The 24,536-nt window shown below is 42.7% G+C and overlaps 1 protein-coding gene across 2 annotated transcripts in view; it reads right to left on the bottom strand.

The window, feature by feature from the left end:
- The window catches only part of SARDH (sarcosine dehydrogenase), a 137,016-nt gene that overhangs the window by 85,610 nt on the left and 26,870 nt on the right, over nucleotides 1-24,536 (bottom strand). For both annotated transcript variants that reach the window (XM_069069240.1, XM_069069241.1), the window contains exons 9-11: nucleotides 21,531-21,617; nucleotides 20,815-20,905; nucleotides 4,208-4,349 (exon numbers count right to left, since the gene is read on the bottom strand). In XM_069069240.1, the coding sequence (XP_068925341.1) occupies nucleotides 4,208-4,349; nucleotides 20,815-20,905; nucleotides 21,531-21,617 (320 nt within the window). The remainder of the gene's footprint in view (nucleotides 1-4,207; nucleotides 4,350-20,814; nucleotides 20,906-21,530; nucleotides 21,618-24,536) is intronic.

The following is a 24,536-nucleotide window of genomic DNA, read 5'->3' as shown; positions in this document are numbered from 1 at the left end:
AGGGCTTTAGAACACAGGATGTCAGAGCTGGGAAGGGCTTTAGAACATGGAATGTCAAAGGTGGAAGGGGCCTTAGAACATAGAATGTTCGAGTCAGAGGGGCCCTAAAAGATGATCTATCTATTGTAGGACAGATTCGAGGTGAATTATGGAGTTGGATAGGGGAGAAATTATACCTTTATTTTTGTTAACTTTTAACTGAAATTTAGCATTTCTTTTAATATTGCATGTTTAAAGTATATTATTTGGATGAGAGATCTGTGTCTCAAAAAAAGGTTAAGAATCCCTGATCTTGCTCAGCCTTCTCATTTTACAGATGACAAAGTCAGGGTCAAACACATGGTGAGAAGCAGATCTGAGGTTCAGACTCAGGATCCCTGGGGTGGCTAGGTGGTGCAGTGAATACAGCACTGGCCCTGGAGTCAGGAGGACCTGGGTTTGGATCCGGCCTCAGACACTTAATACACATACATACAAAAAAATAGCCGTGTGACCTTGGGAAAGTCACTTAACCCCAACTCCCCCCAAAAAAGAAAAAAAAAAAAAAAAAACAGACTTGGAATCCTAAATCCAAATGTTCATGCCACTACATTATAGCTATACTTTTGAGAATAAGAGATAAAATGGGGAGGGGGCAAAGGGCAGGGGTTAACAGGAGGGCTATATATATATAAAAAATAAACTTGTGGCAATACTAGCTCATATCGCATTCAAACAAGAAGTGCAAGTTAAAAGGATGTGGAGATGCAGAGCACTAGTCTAGGAGTGAGAGGACCTGGTTTTACATTCTGATGGATACTTATTATCTTTATCATCTTGGGCAAGTAATTCCCTGTCTTGAGGCCTATTTCTCCATCTGTAACATGAAGGGGTTGGACCTAAGGTCTAGTCACAGAAGCTCAGAGGTGGCATGGACTTCAGAGACCATCTAGTCCAACCTGTAACTGACCAGGAATTCTGTCTCTCTAGAAGTGGCTACTCAGTCTCCATTTGCAGGCCTCCAGTGAAAGGGGACTTATTACTTCTTAAGACAGATCATTCCACTTTGGAACAACTATAATTTTTAGGAGGGCAGCTAGGTGGCACAGTGGATAGAGCTCTGGGCCCAGAGTCAGGAAGACCCGAGTTCAAAACTAGCCTCAGACACTAGCTATGTGACCCTAAGCAAGTCACTTAGCCTTGTTGGCCTCAGTTTCCTCATCTGTAAAATGATCTGGAGAAGGAAATGGCAAAACCACTCTAATATCTTTGCCAAGAAAACTCCAAATGGGGTTATGAAGAGTTGGACATGACTAAAAAAAATGTTTAGGAAGTATTTCTTCACATTGAACCTGCATGGACCTCCTTATAGTTCTGCTTTCTAAAACCAAGAAGAACAGGACAAAACCTTCTTCTATTTGATAGTCTATCTGGCAGAGAAAAGTCCAGTAGATGACATTGTTATATCCCATTGTTACTATATCCATGCCTCTCAGCCAGACTTTAGCTCTATTTCCCAAATTCCTTCTCCTTTTCCTCTTTCTTTGTAGGTAGTCTGTAGTATACGAACATGGCGTGATTTTATTTATCCCTCCATTGATCCTCACCCTAGGGCCCTCTGCCATACCATCTCCCTCTGGTTCCTAGATTTCTTCCTAGGAGAACTCTGTAATAATCTCCAATGTATAATGCTACTCCATTCTTTCTATGATCTATTCTGTTCCTTTTGAATAAGTTATTTCCTTACAGAGGCATCTTTTTTTTTCTTTTTGGAGGGCAATTGGGATTAAGTGACTTGCCCAAAGTCACATGGCTAGTAAGTGTATCAAGTGTCTGAGGCCAGATTTGAACTCAGGTCCTTCTGACTCCAGGGCCAGTGCTCTATTCACTGCGCCACCTCACCACCCCCAGAGCCAACTTTCAGTCATGAGTTATATCCTACTGAGTTTCAGGAATGTCTATGAAGTCAAACTCAGCTCCTTGCCTTGTAATCTTTTTTTTTTACTGGACTTTGAGTATTTGTGTATTTATATATGAACATCTATAGTTATGTCTCTATAGACAGATCTATCTCTATATTCAAATAGAGAAGGAAAGAGGCAGAGAGTTAAACAGAGGGAGGGATATGGAGAGAGAGAAGAAGAAAGACAGAGAGAGAGAGGAAGACAGAGACAAAGAAACACAGAGAGAGAGACAGAGACACGGAGACAAAGAGAAAGACAGAGAGAGGAAAGAAAGAGAGGGAGACAGAGAGAAGGAGGAAGACAAAGAGAGACAGAGAGACAAAGAGTCAGAGACAAAGATAGAGAAAAAGAAACAGAGACAGGATGGATGGAGACACCAAGGACTGGATTTTATTATGGCTTCCCTTTTTTGGAAATTGTGTCTGTGAATTTTGTTTCTTGCTGATACTCTTCATCTACTTCAACTATGCATAATATCTCCTGCTCTCTACCATGCCTGACTAGGTAGATAGGTGCTGGCAGTTTTTTCCCTCTCCCTCCAGCTCTAAATGTTATGAAATCCATGCTGCTGTGAATTAATAATTCTCCAAGGTAGGAGGGAGAATCCAGCCCTTTCCATGTCACATTTAAGTAAAATAGTGACATTTATTGTGGAACATGTTTGAAACAATTCATTTCTATTTATAGCCCAGAGAACAGGTTCTATTTCTCTAAATCTCAAAAGCAAGCTGTCACTCTCCTAATGAAGCTGCATTCATTAAGTATCCCAAGAGGCAACAATCCCTAGTGACTCTGGGCTATAGAGGCACAGACTGGTGCTGGTGGTAGGCCCACTCAGGCAAGCCTGGGTTCCTTGTATATGGAGAAGTTGAAACCTAACCAGTCCCAAGAAAAGAGGTATTCCATACAGACTGCCCAACCCCCCTCTCCGGCCCCAGTCACAACCTTGATGTCAAAGGGAAGAATACATGCAATTCTTCCTACTCTTTTCTTGGGAATCTACCTGGGGGTATGTTTATTCATTCATTTGTTCATTCAACAAACATTCATTTATTAAGTTCCTGCTTTCCTTAGCACTGTCCTCCATGTTGGGAGAGGTGCAGAGTTTAGCTAATATATTAGGTCCCCGCTGGGCTCACAGCTAACTGTAAGATAAGAAACAAACATTGATAATTGCACCATATACTAGTATGAGATGACAGAGGCATGGATTATAGCTGGAGGGGACCTGAAAGGTCATCTAGTCTAATCCCCTTCTCCACAAGAGAAAACCAAAGTCTAGAAAGGCTGGGTGCTTTGTACATGGTCACACAGGTAGTGTCAGGGGCAGGGCTTGAAATCAGACCCTCAGAGCCCAGGACCAAACTTTCCACTGTATCATGGTGCCTGGTTATATCACAAGCATATCAGGGAGGTCCAAGAAACAAGGTGCTATGTGAGGTCCCCAAGACTGCTGTCCAGTAAACAGGAATTCAAAAGTGATGATGAGAAAGAAAAAAGTTCCAGACTGGGGTATGGAGGCATAAGAAAAAGCATGTTTGGGGGATGTTAGTAGAGTTCAACTATAGCAAGAAGTTGTGTCAGAGAAAGTTTTGAGAGATAAAGTGAGAAAAAAGAGCAATTCAAACTGTCCAGGATATTGACAATTAGGAAAATGAATTCATGCAGTAGGCAATAGGGAGCCAATGAAGATGTTTGAACAGAAGAGTAACATGACTAAATCTATAAATGTGTTATAGATTTATGATGATGACAAAGTTGAACAACTTTTGTACCCTAACTCAACACTAAGCTGATCAGAAATCATATCCTGCAAAAGGTAGTAGAGTGAAGATCAGAGACTTAGCACCTGAAGGGACCTCAGATACAAGCTAGTCCTTCCTCCTCCCCTATAATTTTACAGATGAGGAAACTGAGGACTAGAAAGGAAAAGTGGCTTTCCCAATGTCATAAAAGAATAGGCAAAGCCAGGATTTGAGCACTGACTCTAAATTCAATCCTCTTTCCACTCTACCTATCCACTTCCAAATCAGATGATTCTATCAGTCACAAAGTTGTAGTCACAGCATGTCAAGGTTAGAAGGAGCTTTAGTTCAACCTTCTCATTTTATGGATGAGGAGAAAGAGCTCCTCTGAAGACAAGAGAGGGGAAGGGACTTGCCCGAGTTTACAAATTCAATTAGGGACAGAGCTTGAATTAGAACACTGGTCTATTGACTCCCAAACCTATAGTCTCGTTCTACCCTAATATGGCAACTCCTTACCTCATGCAGTGGGTCTCTCCTCATATTTCGGCCAGCCAGTGGTTCATCATGGGGAAAGACGGTGGAGTAATTTTTGGCATATGATTCATGACTCCGCTCCTGGATCCAAAGGCGGTTGTCAGTAAGTGAGTGGTGAAAGCGCCTGAGTCACAGGAAGAAAGGGGGATCGTTAGCGCCCAAGTGTAGGATTGATAAATGACCCTACAAGGACTAGACAAAATCAGAAAGCTTCACTGGGGGCAAATAATATTCTAATCCCTGGGAGAAGAAAAAGAGGAATAATAACTCACATTTATGTAGTGTTTTAGAGTATGCAAAGTGCTTTTCTCATAACCCTGTGAGGTTTGTTTTTATAGACGAGGAAATTCAGATTCAGTTTCTATCCAAGGTCACTCTGTTGATAAATGGTGGAACTGAATCCAGGTTTTCTGACTCTATGTCCAGTTCTCTTTCCATTATTCCAAACTGCCTTTCTGGGAGAAAGGGAAAAAAATTGCAGGAAAGAGTTTTGTCCAGCTAACTTTTATCTACCATTTATCACTTGAAAGAAGAGTAATAAGAAGACAATCCTAACATATCCCTTTGCAGAGGCAGGAGGTTCACAAATGTTGTACGAGGCACATAGTTTCATACTTTTGTGATGTATTGCTCAGTTATGCTGATTTTTTAAACTCATCTTTTTCTTTGATTTTGTCTTTGAAACATACTACTGGGGGTGGCTAGGTGGCGAAGTGAATAGAGCACTGGTCCTGGAGTCAGGAGTACCTGAGTTCAAATCCAGCCTCAGACACAACACAAAAACTAGCTGTCTGAACTAGAGCAAGCCACTTAACCCCAATTGCCCTACCTTACCCCTCCTAAAAGCAAAAAAAAAAAAAAAAGGAAGGAAGGAAGCAAAGAAGGAAGGAAGGAAGGAAAGAAGGAAGGAAGGAAGGAAGGAAGGAAAAAGAAACATACTACTTATTATATGGGATAGCTTGAGGTGAGGAGGATACTAGGGGAAGCTATGATGATGTAAAAAACAAAAAAAAAAAATCAATAAAAACTTAGTTTTTAAAAATGTTAAAGAAGCCAGAGAGGCTGGGGTGGCAAGGGGTAGAAGGGATGGTAGGCTAGCCTTAAAAGTCAGGACTTTTTGTTGTTGAGTCAGTGTAGTCATGTCCCTATCATCCTGCCCTTCATGAATATGCACATGCATACTATTTCAGTCATTTCAGTTGTTTTTTCAGTCTTGTCCTATTTAGGATTTTCTTGGCAAAAATACTGGAGTGGTTTTCCATTTCCTTCTCCAGGTCATTTTACAGATGAGGAAACTGAGGCAAACAGGGTTAAGTGACCTGCCCAAGGTCACACAGCTAGTAAGTGTCTGAGGCCTGATTTGAACTCTGGAAGATGTATCTTTCTGACCTCAGGCCTGGCGCTCTGTGCACTATGGCGCCACCTAGCGGCCCAAAGTCAGGAAGACCTGGATTCAAGTCCTATATCTCATATATACTAGTTGTGTGACCATGGATGCATCAGGCACTTTAGATCAACTCGTGATCTGCATTGGTGGGAGGGAGTTTCCATGCTGGCCTTTCACCACCACAATAAAATCACAAGACAATCCAAAAATAAAAACAAAGCTAACACCAAACAATAAAAACAAACCCACCCTCCAAAACAGGAAGACAGCACAGTAAAGGGTACAGAGGAGGAAACATGTCTAGACGAGGTAATTGACTAGCCCAAGATCTCCCAACTAGGAAGTGACAAAATTGGGGAAATAACAAAAACAAAAAAACCCAAAATCACAGCAACAGCAAAAACAAACAGGGCTCTCCACTCCCAGAGCAGGATTTGGGTTCTGGGAACATAGTATGATGCTTCCTTAACAGACTCCCAGGTCTATTTATTCCCCTCTGAACTTCTCCCCATCATCTCCAATGTCTTCGTTTAACCTTGGCTTCTTCCTCCATAAACCCCACCAAGTTAGTTCCCAGTGTATCTCTCAGCAGAGATCAGAAGTTTCCCTCAGACTCCGAATCTCCTCCCTCACCTCTCCCTCCTGGCCTAGAAAACACTGACAGAATCTGGGTGGTGACTTTGATGTAGAATGACTAATTGGAACAGAAACAAATGTTAATGAATGGATCTCTCAGAAAACCCTTTGCAAGAAAAAAGGTTCATTACTGAAGCCTAAAGAGAGTCTAGTGAAAGGGAAAGCTGGGGAAGAGGAGAAAATGATCTGTGCTTTCAACTAATGAATTACAGCCTCCTGGGACTGGGCTGGTCCCCCTTAAGATCCTTGTGTCAACTGAGCAGTGCTACATGGAGTGGAACATCAGGGTGTTTTGTTTTTGTTAAATACAAACTGAATTCTGGGAGTAGAGTCAACACTAATGGGTATCTGCAATTGGTGAAAAAAGGGGATACACCAATCTTTTTCTCTCCTTAGTGTCCTCACAGAAGTAGAAGTAGCTTCTATAGGATAGAATGTTAGGATAGACTGGTACAATGTAAAGAGTCCTCTCTATTTGGAATCAAATTTTTGGGTTCAAATCTTAACTATGCACTAACCTATCTGCCTGACTTTAAGCATATCGCTTAAAGTCAACCCTCTTTGGGCCTCAGTTTCCTCATCTGTAAAAATTGAAAGAAGTTGCATTGGCTGATCTATAAGGTACCTTTGTTTGTCTAAATCTAAGATCCTATGAAAACTTCAAACAAGGACTTAGAAAACTAAGGGTTAGGACTAACTAAGGGTTAGCTCTCAAAGGGTCCCTAGAACATGAAATGTTAGATTATAGAATGTAGAAATTCTGAGCTGGAAGAGATGTTGGGGCTATCTTTTCTTGTTGTTGATCAGTCATTGCAGTCACATCCAACTCTGCATGGTGTCATTTGGGGTTTTCTTGGCAAAGATACCAGAGTGATTTGCCATTTCCTTCTCCAGCTCATTCTACAGATGGAGAAACTAAGTCCAACAGGGTTAAATGACTTGCCCAAGTTCACACAGCTAGTAAGTGTCCAAGACTGGATTTGAATTCAGGTCTTTCTGACTCTAGACCTAGTGCTCTATCCATTGCAACCTCTTAGCTGAGCTCTCTTCCATAATCCTCCATTTTACTAAAATAAAATTAAAATCCAAAGAGGTCAACCACCTTGCTGAAAGTTGGACAGTATTTCAGAACCCAAGTCCCACTATACAGCTTTTCCCACCATCTAAGCCTAGTGTTGGCTTCTGCAGAGAATCACTGAGTGTCTTGAGGGTGATCTGTGGGCCCGGTCCTGTCCAAGGTATTAGAGGGAAAATATATACAAGAACAAGGTGAAGGAGCTTCCAATCTACCTGAGCTTCAAGGGAGAAGCTGAACAATGAGACTAGAACAGGCAAATGTGTTCATTTCCGTGTCAGGCATCACCAGGAAGACAATCCTTGGCCGTATGTCAGTTTTGTTTGGGGTTTCCTGGATGTTAGGCTCTGCTATGTAAGTAACTGTCTTCGAAGGGACCCTAGAGGCCACTCAACCAAACCTGTGTCTGAAGAGGACTCTTTCCTACAATATCCCTCACAAGGGGTCATCTAACTTTTGCTTTGAAATTTCTACCAAGAGGACAGGGTTGAAAGGAAGCACAGAAGACCTAGGTTTGAGTCCTGACTCAGGCACTCACTTACTGAGTGACCCTGGGCACTTACCTTTTGGGCCTCCTTTTCCTCATCTAAAAATGAAGAGGTTGGACATGGCAACTTCTGTTATATAACCCAGTTCTAAATCTATGTTCCCTTGATGGGGAACCCACTACTTCCTACAATAACCCATTCTATTTGGGATTTTTTTAGGCGGCTTTTTTTTCTACCAGGACAAAATCTGCCTCCCTGAAATTTCCACCCCTTGTTCCAAGTTCTGCTTTCTGGGGCTAAGCAGAATAATCATGTTCCTTCTTCTGTATCAGAACCATTTAAACAGTTGAAGAGAACTATCATTAGGTTATCTCTAAGGTCCTTGACAGCTTGAAATACCATGATCCCATGTCCCCTTTTGTTCTCCTCTTTAGATGAACTATTCCCAGTTCTTTCTTTTAAGAGGCAAAGAGGTTTCTGTCCCCTTCCCTGTCATGGTGAACAGAATATGCATGACTTTTGGGGGTACACCAGGAATCCTCAAGGATCCATTCTCATTTGACTGAAATGGTTCCCTACCTAGTCATGGACGATGACCTCTTGAGGTCACTTCCAGGTTCCATAGTTCTTAAACTTACCATGTGGACCATGGTCTGTCTAAAGTGTTTCATGCCGAGCTTCTGCACAGAGAACAGTTTTTTTTTTTAAAATAATTATTATTATTCCAAAGCAGCAATCTAAAGTCTCAGGGAGAGGTTGCAAAATTCAAACTCCTCCTCCCTGCCCGCAGGGCTCGGGTTAGCATCACCTGGGCAACCAATGGTTTCCATGGCTCTCAGGCTCATAGATGCTGTTTTCTTGCAATTGCATGCAGGCATCATTGCTACCAGGAGATTTGAGGGGCTTCAGCTGTGACTGACTCTAATTGGTGACTAATCCCATGTTATTAGACAGGAAGCTAACAGGGCCCTAGGTAGTGCCATCATTCTTCTTGTGGCCAGCTAAGTGCTACCAGAAGGCTGTTCGGTCCCCTCCTGTGGTCCTCCAGCCTTTAGTGGGAGTGGGAACAGTTCCTGGGGGCTCATTTAGAACAGGACTGGTACCTGCCAAGCTGTTAATACCATCTAAAAGCTTGCCTGTCTGGTTTTCTCAATAGGCCAATCTGCCCAGAGCCAGATGTGCGCATAGTTGCTAGGGCTAAAATCAAATCTCTCAGCACAAGCCATGTGAGGGAAAAGCTCTCAGTAAACCTTCTGCTGGGATGCTCTCCTGTCCCGAGCAGAGTGATTACTGCCAACTGAACTTGACTTATGCTCTAGTCAGGCTCCCTAGGTTTAGTTCCAGCTGGGCTTTTTCCTTACCACCCATGTGACCTTGACCTCACAAGACCTTGTCAGTTAAACTCTTTTCTTCATCCATAAAATGAAAGAGATGGATCAGGTGAGCTCTAAGATTCATTTCAGCTCAAAATCCTCTATGTTCATCTTCTCCCCTGGGCATGCTTCCTTCCCCCTCTATATTTACCTTACTTCAAGGTCTAGCTCAAAGCCACCTCTCCATGAAATCTTCTGTGGCCACCCAGCTCACAAGTGATCTCTTTTTCCTCTGGCTTCCAAAGCAAGGGTCTTCAAAGTAGAAACTCTCCTTAGTAGATGACCCCAAAAAAGGTGTGTGTTCAACCAATGGGAAGATGCCATATAACCCACACTCCACATTGGTCAATCATACCTAACGTTATCCCCCAACTCTCCTCCAGTCTGCCTTTGCTCTCTGCTATGCAAGTTCTAAACTTAACCCTTCTGAGCCTGAATATTAGCCCCTCAAGGAAGTCATAACCACTATGGGTAGCCACAGTGACAGCTGCACAGGTTCCATCTCCTAGATCACCTTGTGGCTGTAGTAGGGGCTCCTGGGAGGGTGGGCACCAGTGACTTAGAGCCCTGTTCTCCCCTTTTCTCCTTTCTACTAGTACAGAGTAAACCCTACAGGAAGAGCAAATGTCGATGGGTTATGATATGCACTGAATATCTCATTATATTATATTTCCCTCAGAAACCCATCTTTCTTCTAAACTTCTCTGTTACTGCTATGGTACCACCATCCTTCCATCCTCCTAGATTAACAACTGCAGACTCATCTTCAACCCCTCACTCTCTTTCACCCCTGAACATACACAGTCAGTTGTTTGATGTTGTCATTTTTGTCTCCGCAAAATCTGAATCCCTCCCCTTCTCTGCTCATACAGCTCCCACCTTAGTTTGGGCCCTCATTCCCTATCAGCGACCTTCTGATTCATCTCTCTGCCTCTCCATGCATTCATTCTCTGCATTCATCATTCTGTCCATGTCACCCTCTAGACAACAAACTCCAGTGGATTCATATGACCTCCAGGATTAAATATTATTACATCTTTATCTCACCTTTTTTAAATGTTGATTTTTACATCTGTTTTTATAATATATATGCATTTATTTGTACCTGTGCATAATTTGGAAATAAGTAAATAGGCACCTATTAGAAGTGCATGCTCAAAATTCTTTTTACTCATAGAAACATGTGATAAAAAAAGTTCAGAGGCCACTGTCCCCAAACTTTAAAGTCTGTCCCACCCACTAGGACAGTGTCAGAATTATCATTTCACATGTGTGTCCTTATAAAATGGATTGTTAAGCCCGATATGGGGAGGGACTATGTCCTATATTTGACTCCTCCAAAGCCCATAACTGAATCCAGTTTTTTATTAATCAGGAAATGTTGTGTCTTTCTAGTGTGGCTCAGAGTAGATGAATTCTTTGAACTTTAGTTCAAAACATCAGCTCTGTAAGGACAGAAAAGGGAAAGATGTGGGTAGACAACAATTTGTGTGGGAAAAGATCTGGGGCTTTTAGTGAATGCCAAGCTCAATATGAAATAACAGTATTATCTAAGAGGTAATACTAGCTAACGTGTATATAATGCTTGCTATGTGCCAGGCACTGTGATGGGTACTTAAAATTATTATCTCATTGATCCTCACAACACCCCTGAGAGAAAGATGTTATTATTATACCCATTTTATAGATGAGGAAACTGAGACAAATAGAGGTTAAGTGACTAGCCCAGGATCACACAGTTCATAAGTGTCTCCAGTCAAATTTGAACTCAGGTCTTCCTGCCTCCAGGTTTGGCTCTCTATCCACTGTGCCACCTAGCTGCCCATATAAGCAACATCACATAGTGAGGACAGAATGCAGAGGATTCCCTAGCTTTGAATCCTGTTTACTGGTTGTGTGACTCGAGGGAAGTTAATTTCTCTTGGCCTCAGTTTCCTTACCTGTAAAATAAAGGCACTGGACTTGATGACCTTTCAGCTTTAAATATGTCATCCTAATTATCTGGTAGTTTAAAAAGAGCTAACAGAGTTTTAGACTGCATCAAGAGACGAAGCGTCCAGGACAAAGGAGGTGATCTTCCCAATGTGGCATCCCTACTCAGATCATTTGAGTTACATATTTTCAGATAGTAATGACGAAGCTGGAAAATTTCCAGAGAAGGGCAAAAAAGTCGGTGAGGGAACCAGACACTACACCATAGGAAGAGCCACTGATGAGACCGGGGATATTTCACTTTGAGAAAAGAAGATTTAAGGGAAATAGTCCAGATGTTACCAACAGAGAGATGGGCACAGGAGCATTGGGAGTGGCAGCACTCCCCAGACCACTGGTCCTTCTTCCAGCCCAGCCCTTAGAGCAATCATCCAGAGCAATGGTCCCCTGCCAACAGACTGCTCCCCCCAGGGCAGGCAAGCCAGCCTAGCTGAAGCAGCAAGGTGTCCTGAGGAAGAGACAGGAAGTAGCATATGCCAGGCAAGTCAAACCACTTCCACAACCTTGACCACACATCCCTTCAGACCCTGATGAAGACAGCCCAGAGCTCTGAATGCAGGAGCCCTGGGAAGAGCCTCCCAGTCCAATGCTCTCTGCCATCATCTCAGGAAGTCCCCCAAGAGGGATGCAGCTCCTATGCAGGCCCCAGCCATAGCTACTGAGAAAAGCTCCTGCCACTGAAGTTTTTGCTAAAATTTTAACAAATTAAGTTAAATTTTGTTAAATATTTCAAGAAGAGAAACAGATATGATTTTATCAATGGAAATTACATTAAAGAAGCAGCATTAACATCTGCTTTGCTGCTGCACCCTAAGGACTATAGGATCTTTCCATCTGACTTATAGCTGAAACCTTCCAGATGTGTTATTGTTCCCATTAGAGTTTGAGCTCCTTAAAAGCAGGGACTGTCTTACTCTTTTATTTGTATGCCCATGCTTTGCACATAATAAACACTTAATAACTGCTTCATTCATTCATTCAATCAATCAATAATTCATATTCCTTCAGGTAGCTGAAAGATTCACTCCTACAAAAAGAATTAGACTTGCCTTGCTTGGTCCCATAGAGCAGAAGTAGGATCAGGAGAACAAAATGAAAAGAAGCCAATGTGAATATAAGGCAAATCTTCCTAACAACTAAAGCCATACTAAAATATAATGGACAATCTTGGGAAGTAGTGGATTCTCACTCACTAGAGATTAAGGCTGGATAGCTAACATTTATATAACAGCATAATTGCATTAATAAGAAAAATAATGAGTTAATATTTATATAGTACTTTTAGGTTTACAAAATCTTTTTTTTTTGGAAGGGGAGGGCAGGCAATCGTGGTTAAGTGACTTGCCCAAGGTCACATGGCTAGTAACTGTTAAGTGTCTGTGTCCGAATCTGAACTCAGGTCCTCCTGACTCCAGGGCCGGTACTCTACTCACTGCACCACCTCGCCGCCCCACATTTACAAAATCTATATGTATATTATCCCATTTGTTCTTTACAACAATCCTGTGAGATAGGTGCTTTTATTATAATTCCCATTTTACAAATATGGAAACTGAAGCTGAGAGTTTAACTTGCCCAAGACTACACAGCTCTTAAGTGTCTGAGGTAAGAGTCAAACCAAGATTTTTCTGACCTCAAGTCTAGTATTCTGTTTACTGTGCCATGAAGCCTACTGTAGACATCAGGAGTATATTCTTGTTCAAATACCATTTGAACTAGATGACCTCTAAAGTCATTTCTTTTTTTTTTTTTAAGGGGTTAAATAACTTGCTCAAGGTTACACAGCCAGTTATTTCTGGGTGTGGTGCTGAGTGTCTGAGCCCGGGATTCGATCTCCAGGTCATCCCAACACTGGAGCTGGTGCTCTTACTCACTGAGCCACCTGGCCTCCCCTTAAAGTCATTTCTTAACCTTGATATTCTACAGGTCTCTAGTTCTGCCTTGGTCACTTGTTAAAAGCATTATAGGAACTGTGATGTGGTGTGCGTGTGTGTGTGTGTGTGTGTGTGTGTGGTGTGTGTGCACGCATACAATTTTATGGTGGCAGAAATGACAAGATTTATATATATTTGAGGAGGAATCAAGGTACTTTCCTGATGCTTACTCTCAGGGTCTCTAAATTCAATTTATCAAGTACAGAGCGCCTACTAGGTTCTCAGTTCTGTCTTCTTGGCTGGGAGGTAGTGAATCACAGAATCATTATGTGACACAGCATATGATATCCCTTACAAGGGGCTATCCAACCTCCCCTTGAAGACCTTCAGTGACAAGGAACTTACCACCTCACAAGGCAGCCTATTCTGCTTTGGGACAGTTTTAATTATTGAAGAAATTTCCTATATGTGTGGATTTTCATACCTGTCTATACAACTTCCAGAATTGCTCTGAGATTTACCCTCCTCCAGGCCCAAGGGAATCAAGTCTAGTACCTCTTGCAAATGGCATCCTTTCAGTTATTTACAGATAGCCCCTAAACCTTCTTTCTCAGTGCTAAATGTCCACAGTTTTTTTTCCCAACTAATCCTCATATGGCAAGGACCTCTGTCTTCTTACCATCCTAGTCATTCCCTTCTGGGCCCGCTCTGTTTTGTCAATAACTGTCCTAAAATGGAATGCCTAGAAATGAACACCAGAAACCGTATGAGAAGGAAGTAGAAGGTGGAGTTCCTGCCCTCAGGGATCTTACAGAGTAACTGGGGGGGCACAGCAGTCATGCTTGTGTAATAGCTAAAACAACAAAACGTGCCAATGAGAGGGAGAATTCTGCACATACTTGGCACGCTCTATATTTATTTATTGAGTACCTAATTCTCCCACAGACTGAGACAGAAATAAAAAAGCCAAGAATTCTAAATTGGCTAGCCAGGCTTTCATCCCTGATACACAGAGCCCTGGAAGGAATGTGTCTATTCAGCACCAGAAGCAGAGGGGAGGAACTCTAGCCACCTCCCTCATCAGCCTCCTCCAACTGAAAACCCTCATGATCACCATAAGCTAACCAGCCTGAGTCCTCATGGGCTAAGGGGGATGGGTGATGGAGGATGGCAGAGGACAAGGGGAGACATCACTTAATGGGCTGGATTGTTGCTATCTTGTTTAGCTTTCATAAAAAAAATGTGGGTGAGGCAGCATGGTATAGTTGGTAGAGAATTAGCCATAAGCTCAGGGTTCAGTCTTGCTTCTAACACATAATGATCGGGTAACCCTAGACAAGTCACTTACCCTCTCAGAGCCCTAGGTGGGTCTCTCAGACCATAAGAAGCTTAGGGTGTGTTGTTGACTTGCACTGGTAGAGGAAATTTTCCCCTTATACAAATGAAATCTCAGTCCCAATATTTTTTAAACAACATTAATTTCCTTCCTTTTGATTTTTCTTTGCTTATGATAGATGAGGAAGGGAAAGATTGGCAGAAAATCTATCTAGACAACAAGCATTTATTGAGCACTTACTGTAGGGGAACACAAGAGAAACCATAGGACCTATTCACAAGGAGTTGATACACTTCATTAATGAAAACTGATACTTATTTCAAAGCATGCCCACTATTTCAGCTGATTATCACAAATGCTCTTGTAAGATAGGCAAACGTTCATAAATCACAGGCCCTAGAGCTGGAAAGGACCCAATAGCTCATCTAGCCCAAATCCCTTATTTTATAGATGGGCAAACAGAACCACAGAGAAATGATGCAACTGGTCCAGAGTCAGACACAGGTAGGAGGAAGCAGAACTGGAATTTGGTCCCAATTCTTCCAAACCCTCATACCTAGTTCTCTTTCCATCGTCCCATACTGCATTTGTATTATAATGCTAACTTTATAGAGGAAAAAAACTAAAGGTCAAGGAGAGGAAATGACTTTTCTTGGCTACCTGGCTTGTTACTGGCAAAGCCAGCATTAAAACTCCATTTCCTGATGCCTGTTCCAGGACTCTTTGTATCTCATCCTCCTCTCTGCTCCTGAATGGCCAATACTCTGTTCAGTAGACCAAAGGGTCAGCTTAGCGTGTGTGAAGAAGTCACAGAGGCTTCTCCAAGGCACTGGGGAAGGAGCACATAGGACCTCAGTCACTCAGGAGAAGAAGTATGAGGACCTCTGTCACAGAATCCTAAGAAATCAGTCAGGAAGCAATAGATTCTAGGGCAGAGGTGGGGAACCCATGGCCTCAAGGCCACATGTGGCCCTCTAGGTCCTCAATCAATAATCTAGGTCCTCAAGTGTGGCCCTTGGAATAAATCCAAACCTGTGGCCTCGAGGCCATAGGTTCCCCACCCCCATGGTAAAAAGAGAAGAGGGTAGCAGACATTTCTAAGAGTAGGGCAGCTAATGCCTTCTCCCCTCTTCTTGATGAATTTTGAGGGTTGGGGTGTGTGGGGGGAAGGAAGTATGACATCTTTACATCACTGGAAGAGACTACAAGTGACCTCATCAGGGATTTGCTGGTAAATGTTTAACCATAGGCTCCCCCCCAAAAAGTACATACTTTTCAGTTTAATGAGCATTATTAACATTTTCTCCAACTCTAGATAATCACAAAACAATAAATCAAGCCTTGATTTGTTGCATTTATGATTTCCAAAGTAAAAATGTTTGTATTGAAAATTTAACAATCTCTCTGAAGCCAGTATGAATTGACTCCAGCACACCTGTCCCCCTACACCACATGGACTTTTTTCTCATTTTGTAAAGACTGCAGGGAAAGATTTCATTTCATTTCATTTGGGTACGTGCTTTGGCCTTTCATTTTTCAGAGTTTTTGTAAGTACTTTCTACTTCACAGCCTATCCACTGCATGCTAGGTCCACTCCCTCTTGGGCCAACCAGATTTCCCCTTCAGGGTTACTAAAACTAGAAGGGAAGCAATGAAAGGTGGAATGGTAGATTGGAATTGGGTTTGAATGCTGAATCTCTTGTTTACTCCCTATGTGACCTAGGCAAGTTAGCTAAACTCTCTGGTTCTTGATTTCTTCCTCTGTAAAATTAAAGGATTGGATTGGGCAATGGGGTATGGTGGAAACAGCAGCGACTATGGAATCCAAGGAACTGGATTCAGATCCCACCTCTGATACTTACCTGCTAGCCTCCCTGGGCCTCAGTTTCTTCATATGTAAAAGGAGGGAGCTAGACTAAATGGCCTCTAAGGCCCCTTCCAGCTCAAATTCTACCCTCTAAAAAAGACATCTAATGTCACTACAACAGATAGTTCTTCTCTAGGGCTGACTGTTAGCTAGCTGAATGTCTGTAGAAAACTCACTTGCCCCTAATAGGCCTAGTCTATTAGAAGGATGACCAGGACCTCTTCCCAGATTGTAATTTGGAAAGGCTCACCGTCTGTGAGAGCTACAGTTGCAGAGAGGGTGAGATCTGGTTTTTGAGAGAGGCACTATATGCTAAGAAAAATCAGACTGTGAATAGAGCTGCATTTTCCTTTAAAAAGGAGTTTTTTTTTAAAGACAATAAGCACCAGGAGATAAAAGATATAATTAGCCGATGAAAGCTTCCAAGTGCAGGCATCTGGTATTAACGTTTGCAGGGCTCCCCAAGCATGGGATGAAAGGTGCTACAGGCTTCCAAGTCTGAGCAGTTTGGGCTTAGGCGGATGAGGGTGGAGGTTGTTAGCAGGTTGTGAGAAAGGAGACCAAGGCAGTAGCCAAGCTCTGACAAACAAAGGCAGCTAGGTTAGCCTCCAGGGCTGCTGCAGATAGCTTTGCCCCCGGGTTTTCTTGGCCACGGGGTCACAGGGTGGCAGGAAAGGCTCTCTGAGGCCTGGGTCCTTGTCCATATCGCTGCCAGCTCTCTTGAGATTCAATAATATCAGACCAGGACAACCAGTTTCCAGCAGTAGCAGCTGCTTCCCCCGCAGCTACAAGACAGGTTTAAATATTTTATTCTCCTAAAACGTTGGCATGTAAATATTTCAGTGTAGGAAAGAAAGGGAGCTGTTTGAGGATAGAGAACTCCTGATGAGGGGGTGTTCTTAAAGAGGCTGGGTGGAGCTGCTGGGCCCAGTATTGGTCCTGGCACCGAGTGTGTGTGTTTTGGAGGGGGTGTGGGGTGGGAGTTTAGGGTGACCCAGCCAGACTGTGTGTAGTCACAGCCTTCCTACTGTCTGACCTGGGGCAAGTCATCCCCTGCCCCACTCTGGGCCTCTGCACTGATTTCCCCATCTGGGAAATGACATGTTATACTAAATCTCAAAAGTCTTCTCAGCTCTAGCCTTCTGTGTAGCTCTGTGTAGTTAGTTACATTCTAAGTAACAGGTTTGTGAAAAGAAAAAAGCTTTGTAAACCCTAAAGTTTCAGAGAAATGGGAGCTATAGAATTCACACTATTATATGTTCTGCGTTCCAACAGCCATTCTAGCTCTGCTATTCTGCATTCTTTGAACTTTTTTTTTTTTTTTTTGCTTTTTGGAGTGGGAAAGGCAGGGCAGTTGGAGTTAAGTGACTTGCCCAAGGTCACATGGCTAGTAAGTGTCAAGTGTCTGAGGCTGAATTTGAACTCAGATCCTCCTGACTCCAGGGCCAGTGCTCTATTCACTGTGCCACCTAGCTGCCCCCACATTCTTTCTTCTAAGGGCCTTTCCAGCTTTGGCATTCCACATGCCAAGGGCCAGTCCAGCTCTGATATTCTCTGTTCTGTGGCCACCAATATGGCCACCAGCCTTGCTAGCACCCTGACCTAGGTAAGTGGGGAATACAAATCCCTCCCATCAGGATCTAATTAAAATCCATTATCCAAAGAAAATACTTCTTTCCCTCTTTAACTGGAGGTAAAAAGGGAAAAGCAATATTGGTTTGCAATAGTTTTTCCTTTACAATCCTTTAAAACACTGTTCTGTGTTTTAAGGTCTCTTCCAAATCTAACGTTCTAAGTCCTGTGTTCCAAGAATATCTGTGATACCCTGTGTTCTATGATTTAAGGGCCCTTCTAAGTCTGACATTCTATGCTCTAGGTTCTGAGGCAGGTTGGTAACTCAATGGACAGAGCAGTACATCTGGGTTCTGGAAAACCTGCATTCACATTCAGCATCTACCATTTGCTAACTGGGTGACCCCAGCTACACCTGTCTCCTAGAGTTGTGGTGAGGATAAATGAGGTAATATTTATAAGGCACTTTGGAAACCTTAAACAGTTATATGAATGTTACATCTTCTTCTTATCATCATGAGCTCTCCTAGCTCTGATGTTCTATCCAAGGGTCGTTCCCCCTCCTTCAATTCATGTTTTTGTGCTTCAAGAGTCTTCCCACCTCTGACCCTGTATGACCTATCTCCATGGGCTAGGGTGACCCTATAGCATTTTAACTACAAAACTGTTTATGTTTTAAAAAGACTAGCTTCTCTGCAGCAGTTCAGGATGGCACTGTCCTCAGACAGCCCCCTGCTGGAAAATAAATGCTTGTGCCATGAGTTCCACTTCTGTGATTCCAGTAGGGGCACCATGCTTGCCATACTTTTATTTGTCTATAGCAGTTGGGGGGGGGGGCGGTAATGAGGAGCAAAACCCTCTCCCTAAAGGTGATATATATATATTATGCAGATAATCACATCAGCAGCTTAGCTAGGGAAGGGATAGAAGGTTGGGGGAGGGCACAGACAGGCCACTTGAGAGATGCTACTTCAATTGGACCAGTCATCTCTGCTATCAAATTAGAGGATTAGGCAGAGTCTTGATTGAATACCATGAGCCAATCTAATTACCCTGGCCTGGCCGTCACTTCAATCCTTCTTGTCCAACAGAAGCTGTTTGCAATAATAAAGGCAATGAGATAAACCAAATGTGTAAATTCATTAAAACTATTAAGTGCAATTGATTTGGCTTTTCCCATAGAGGCAAGACAGTCAGCCTTATGAGAGGTTCAGCACCCATGCCTCCAGGTCCCAGACACCTGGGTTCTGACTGGTCTCCAATATGGCCACCAGCCTTGCTAGCACCCTGACCTAGGTAAGTGGGGAATACAAATCCCTCCCATCAAGATCTAATTAAAATCCATTATCCAAAGAAAATACTTCTTTCCCTCTTTAACTGGAGGTAAAAAGGGAAAAGCAATATTGGTTTGCAATAGTTTTTCCTCTACAATCCTTTACCACTATATCTTTGGGGCCATAGGGAAATCACCCCATCTCCTTGGGCCTCAGTTTCCTCATCTGTAAAATAATTTGGACTAGGTAAATTTCCAAGTTCTCTTCCAGCTCTAATCATAGGACCACAGGATCATAGACCCAAAATCAGGGGGGACTCAGAAACCTTTGAATCCAAGCCCCTCATTTTACAGATGAGAGGCCTTCCTCACATCTGACCTGGGCTATTGTCATAGCCTCCTAATCATTTTCCTGGCCTCTACACTCTTCCTTCTCTAATCCATCTTTTCAAATAGCTGCCCAGCTAACCTTTCTAATGTATCACTCCTCTATTCAACACTCCTCCTCTCCCTTCCTCCTCCCCCCTCCATGTCTGCGATTGCCTCTAAGATAATATATAAACTCCTTAGCGCAGGACTTAAGACACCCTGCAATCTAGCTCTAGCCCACCTTTCCCAGCTTTATTTTCACGTTTTCAAGCCCACTAAATTCTAGTAAAATTGGCCTGGCTCTTCTCTGATCTTGTCCTTCCCTCTCCTGCTTCTTTGTATTTTTTTGTAAAGAGTTTTCCCCCACGCATGAATCCCACAACTTCCCCTTCAAAGCCTAGCTCAGGGACATCTCCTCCAGGGAGTCCTCCCTCAAGCTTCCAGATGAAAGTGACCTTTCCCTCCTCATATTCCATATGGCATATTGTCTAGACCTTTCCTTTTATCCTAACTACATTCTGCTTTGTGTCATACATCTCATCATCCCATCAGGCTGACAGCTACTTAAGGGCAGGGGCTACATTGTTATTCACCCTTGTATCCTCAATGCTGAGCATAGTACCCTGTATAAATGGGTGTTTAATAAATGTTCATTAGAACTGAAGATTCAGCTCCCTGCACCTCCTGCATCCCTCTCATATCACTAAGATAGATGCATATCAATCTTTCCTTTTTTCACTCTATCACATCAGTTGTGATAGCTGGAAAAGACCTTAGAAATTTATCTAGTCCAAATTATTTTACAGATGAGGAAACTGAGGCCCAAGGAGATGGGGTGATTTCCCTATGGCCCCCCAAAAGCACATATTTCTGATGATTATGATTCATATAGTCTTGTTTTCTGATTGTTGCATGAGTATTAATGCTCAGAATGTGGTGTCTGCCATCTTAGGTTTGCCTTAAAGACCATGCATGCCTTCCTGTCAGGGAAGGAAGATGGAGTGTTTCCCTGTGCCCAGGAGACCATATCACACAATGCAAAGGGCGGTAGAGTGAGAATAAGGAGAGCTGGTTCTGCATTTTACCTCTCTAGACCTCATTTTCCTTATCTGAAGAGGATACTATCTACTCTGTCAACAAGTGTTAGATAATGACTGTCACCACCACCACCACCATCATCATCATTGAGGTCACAGTCCCCAGATGAGCAGTAGGTGTGTAGTAAATGATTGTTAAAGTGAATTGGTTAAATTCCAGCAGAATACAGCTCAAGCTCCCTGTAGAATGGCCCACAGTGTATAGAAAAGGAAGGTGTAAGGGCAGAAAGGAGGGAAGGGGGATACCTACCTGATATCATAGCCATACATATCTTTCTCCGGGCGACCATGGACGATCCAATGAGCCAGCTCCTTTCCACAGCCACCTCCCAGCATCATTCCTGAACAAAAGGAAAGCAATGTGCCTATAGTGTCTTTCTCATCTTTTTCAGTCCCCTTCACTCCATCCCAACTACTTAATCTCTGGGCTACCTTCCTTGGTTTCCCATGCTCATATCCCCAGGATAGTTTAGTGTCCCGTCCTCAAGTTAGGAAGCTTCCCAACTTCAAACCATATCTCCTCTGGTGAATCTTCCTCGATTAGGAGGTTTGACTTGCATAGGAATACCATCTTTTACAGAAAAGGAAATGGGTTAAAGGAAATGAGGTAGAAATATCTGTCCATCTACACTTCTAGGACCATAGATTTAGAGGTGGAAAGGACTTAGAAACTGAGTCTCACTTCCTTATTTTACAGATGAGGAAATGGGGGCATGAAGACAATAAGTGACATGTCAACCAGCTGCCTCAGAAGGCCTTCTAGCTTGGTGAAAGAATGAGGCATTTTTGTTTATTTACTATTAAATTGTTTTAGAAGAAAAAAAATGAGGCATCAAAATGGGACTTCAGTAGCTTGGAAAGTGGAAATGAAAAATGGGAGCAACAATACCTCCTTCCCAGAGGTGTTGGAGAGGGGAGCATTGCAATTCTTTATGTATTATTATAACCAGGATCTAATGCCTTTACCTGCACTGTTGAAGCCACAGCCAAGAAAGAATCCCCGGAGTTCAGGTGCCTCCCCCATCAGGGGCTTATGGTCAGCTGTAAAGGATTCTGTAAGGGAGGAAAGAACTGAGTCTTCCCCAAGGTAAATCATCATACACCCAGCACAGAAGACACCAGGCAGCCCAGCAGCACTGCAGCCAGACAGAAGCAAAATCCCTCAGTTCCCCATCCCAGTCTGCTTTCTAGCTGGGGGTACTGAAGTCACTTTCCCAAGGGGGACCTTAGTTCTGTAAAATAAGGAGATCAGACTAGATGCTCCCCAAGGTCCTATTCCACATTGATATTCATGGGATCATGGAGTCTCACACTTGCAGGGGACTTCAGAGGCCTTCTAGTCCAACCTCTACAGGGAAAAAAATCCCTTTACAACAGACTTGATGAGCCATCATCTACCTTTGCTTGGGGGCCTGCATTCAGGGGAATTCACCTACACCCCCAAGGAAGCCCAGCCCATTTGTTATTGTTGTTCAATAGTTTCAATTGTATTAGAATCTGTGTGATTCCACTTGGGGTTTTCTTGGCAGAAATACTGGAGTGGCTTGCCATTTCCTTCTCCAGATCATTTTACAGATGAGAAAACTGAGGCAAATAGGGTTAAGTGACTTGCCCAGGGTCACACAGCTAGTAAATGTCTGAGGCCAGATTTGAACTCAAGAAAATAAGTCTTCCTGACTCCAGGCAAAGCACTCTGACCACCATGCCACTTAGCTGCCCTAACTTATTTCCTTGGGCAGCTCTAATTGCTAGCAAGCTTGTTCTTATGTCAAGCCTACATTTTCTTCTTCAAAACTTCTACCCATTGGGGCAGCTAGGTGGTGCAGTGAATAGAGCATCAGCCCTGGAGTCAGGAGGACCCGAGTTCAAAACGGGCCTCAGACACAACACAAAAAACTAACTGTGTGACCTTGGGCAAGTCACTTAACCCCAATTGCCCTACCTTCCCCCCTCCAAAAAAAACAAAAAAAAAAAAACCCCCCCCCCCCCAAATTTCTACCCATTTCTCCTGGTTCTGCCCTTTACGGTCAAGCAGAATTACAACAATAGCAGCAACAACAATAATAATGAAAAACTATCATTTACAAAGCATTTTAAGTTTTGCTTTACAAATATTTTCTCATTTGATTCTCACAACAGCCCTGTGAGATAGTGCTATAATTATCCCCATTTTATAGATGAGGAAATTGAAGTTAAATGACTTGTGTAGGGTCACACTGATCATAGCACATGATCTTCCAGTGACACTGCCATGAACAAGACCCTCCTTCTCTCAGCTTCCGGCATCTCCCAGGCCTGGAATACGCCCTCCTCTACTCTGACTGCTGACCTCCCTGGCTTCTTTTAAGGCCCAATTAAATTCTCACCTTCTGCAGGAAGCATTTCTCAACCCTTCTTAATTCCAGGACTTTTTTCTCTTTTAATTATTTTCTATTTGTCTTTCACATAGCTTGCTTTGTATAAAATTTGTTTGTATGTTGTTGTCTTTCCCATAAATTGTAAACTCTTTGAGGGTAGGGACTGTCTTTTTTTTTTTTTTTCCTCTCTTTGTATCCCCAGTGCTTAGCATAGGGCCTGGCAATAAATGTTTATTAAATGAATGAAAGGTAGGATTTGAACTAAGGTTCAGTTGTAGCCCTCTATCTACTTCACCTCACTGCCAGACAAATACATCTTCCATACAGCAGACCTTTGAATACTTAATAACATCTATCTTATCTTCTCCTAAGTCTTCTCTTCTGGCCCAATTCTCAGCTGATTCTCAAATGCCCAGAATCTGAGTTCCTTCACCACTTCTGGGTGCTCACTAGCTTATCAATTTCTCCTTACAATGTGGTTTCCATGACTGAAAAGTGGTGCTCTGAACACAGCAGAGCACAGTGGGACAATCACCATTATTCCTGAAGGCAACACCTCTCTTAATTCAGCCTCAGATTGCATTAGCATTTTTTTGGCCGCCATATTAAACCTTTGACTCATAATAAGCTTGCTGTCCACTAAAAACCACAAGTCTTTTTCAGACAGACTGCCCCTTCAGATTCCATGTTCTATATTTCACTGTTTTCTATCCCCTATTTTCTTCCAGCTCTGAGTTCTAGAGTTGAATGCGTAGTGTTCTGTTGTCTCTGCCAGGTCTGTGTTCTACAGTCCTAGAATCATGATGTCTATTGTATTTGTGCCTCTAATGAATGTGCTCCTCTGAAGGAATCCAGCTTTCCTATTATCTCCTGGGGGCCGAAGGGGACTTGGCAATATTTGTCTTTCCTGGAATGGGAAGACAATTATTTCCAAAAGAAGCCATCAACCGCAGTTGAAAAATCAGAAATAAAATTTCCTTTCCTACCTCCATGCTGTCTCCCACCCCCATAAAAACAGGGTTCTAAAACACAAGGTGAAACTCTACCTAATTAAATTTTTTTTTTAAGTTATGGGTTATTCTTTCCACCTAAAGTATCATTTTAAACACTTTTTTTTTTTCACTCCCAATCCCACACAAGCCTGGGGAGGTTGCAGGGCTAAATTAATCATTTTTTTCCCCAACATACCACAAATTCAAGCTGGTATTTCACGTGTGTGTTTCTCTTAATCTGTCTACTGGGGAAGTGTGTCCTGAATTTCAAATAAATACTTCTTTATTAGCCTAATGGATTAAAGCTGAAAAACAGCCTGGAGCTTTGGTATCTATTTATTCTCCTAAAATAGAGACCGCCAATAGAGACTGTTCAGTTCCTGGCAAAGGGGCAATGAGAAAAGATACTCCAGTCTGAAGCAAGAAACCTGGAGGCCTCGTCCTGACCTGGGTACTACTAAGCTTGTGAAATCTCTAGGAAGTTTCTCTAGGGGCCTTGGCATACCCTTTGGTAAAATGGTGATAATAATACCTTCCCTCAGAGTTACTGGCATTAACAAATGAAATCACAGAAGTGGGAAGGAAAGATGAAGGTGGAGGAAGAGGACCTAACACACCCATCA

The sequence above is a fragment of the Petaurus breviceps genome, unplaced genomic scaffold (genome assembly GCF_028583685.1).
Source record: "Petaurus breviceps papuanus isolate PSGF00001 unplaced genomic scaffold, PetGlider_PUasm1.0 90779, whole genome shotgun sequence".
Classification (NCBI taxonomy): domain Eukaryota; kingdom Metazoa; phylum Chordata; class Mammalia; order Diprotodontia; family Petauridae; genus Petaurus; species Petaurus breviceps.
Note: the sequence above shows the minus strand (reverse complement) of the source record. Positions and strands in the feature narration are given on the sequence as shown.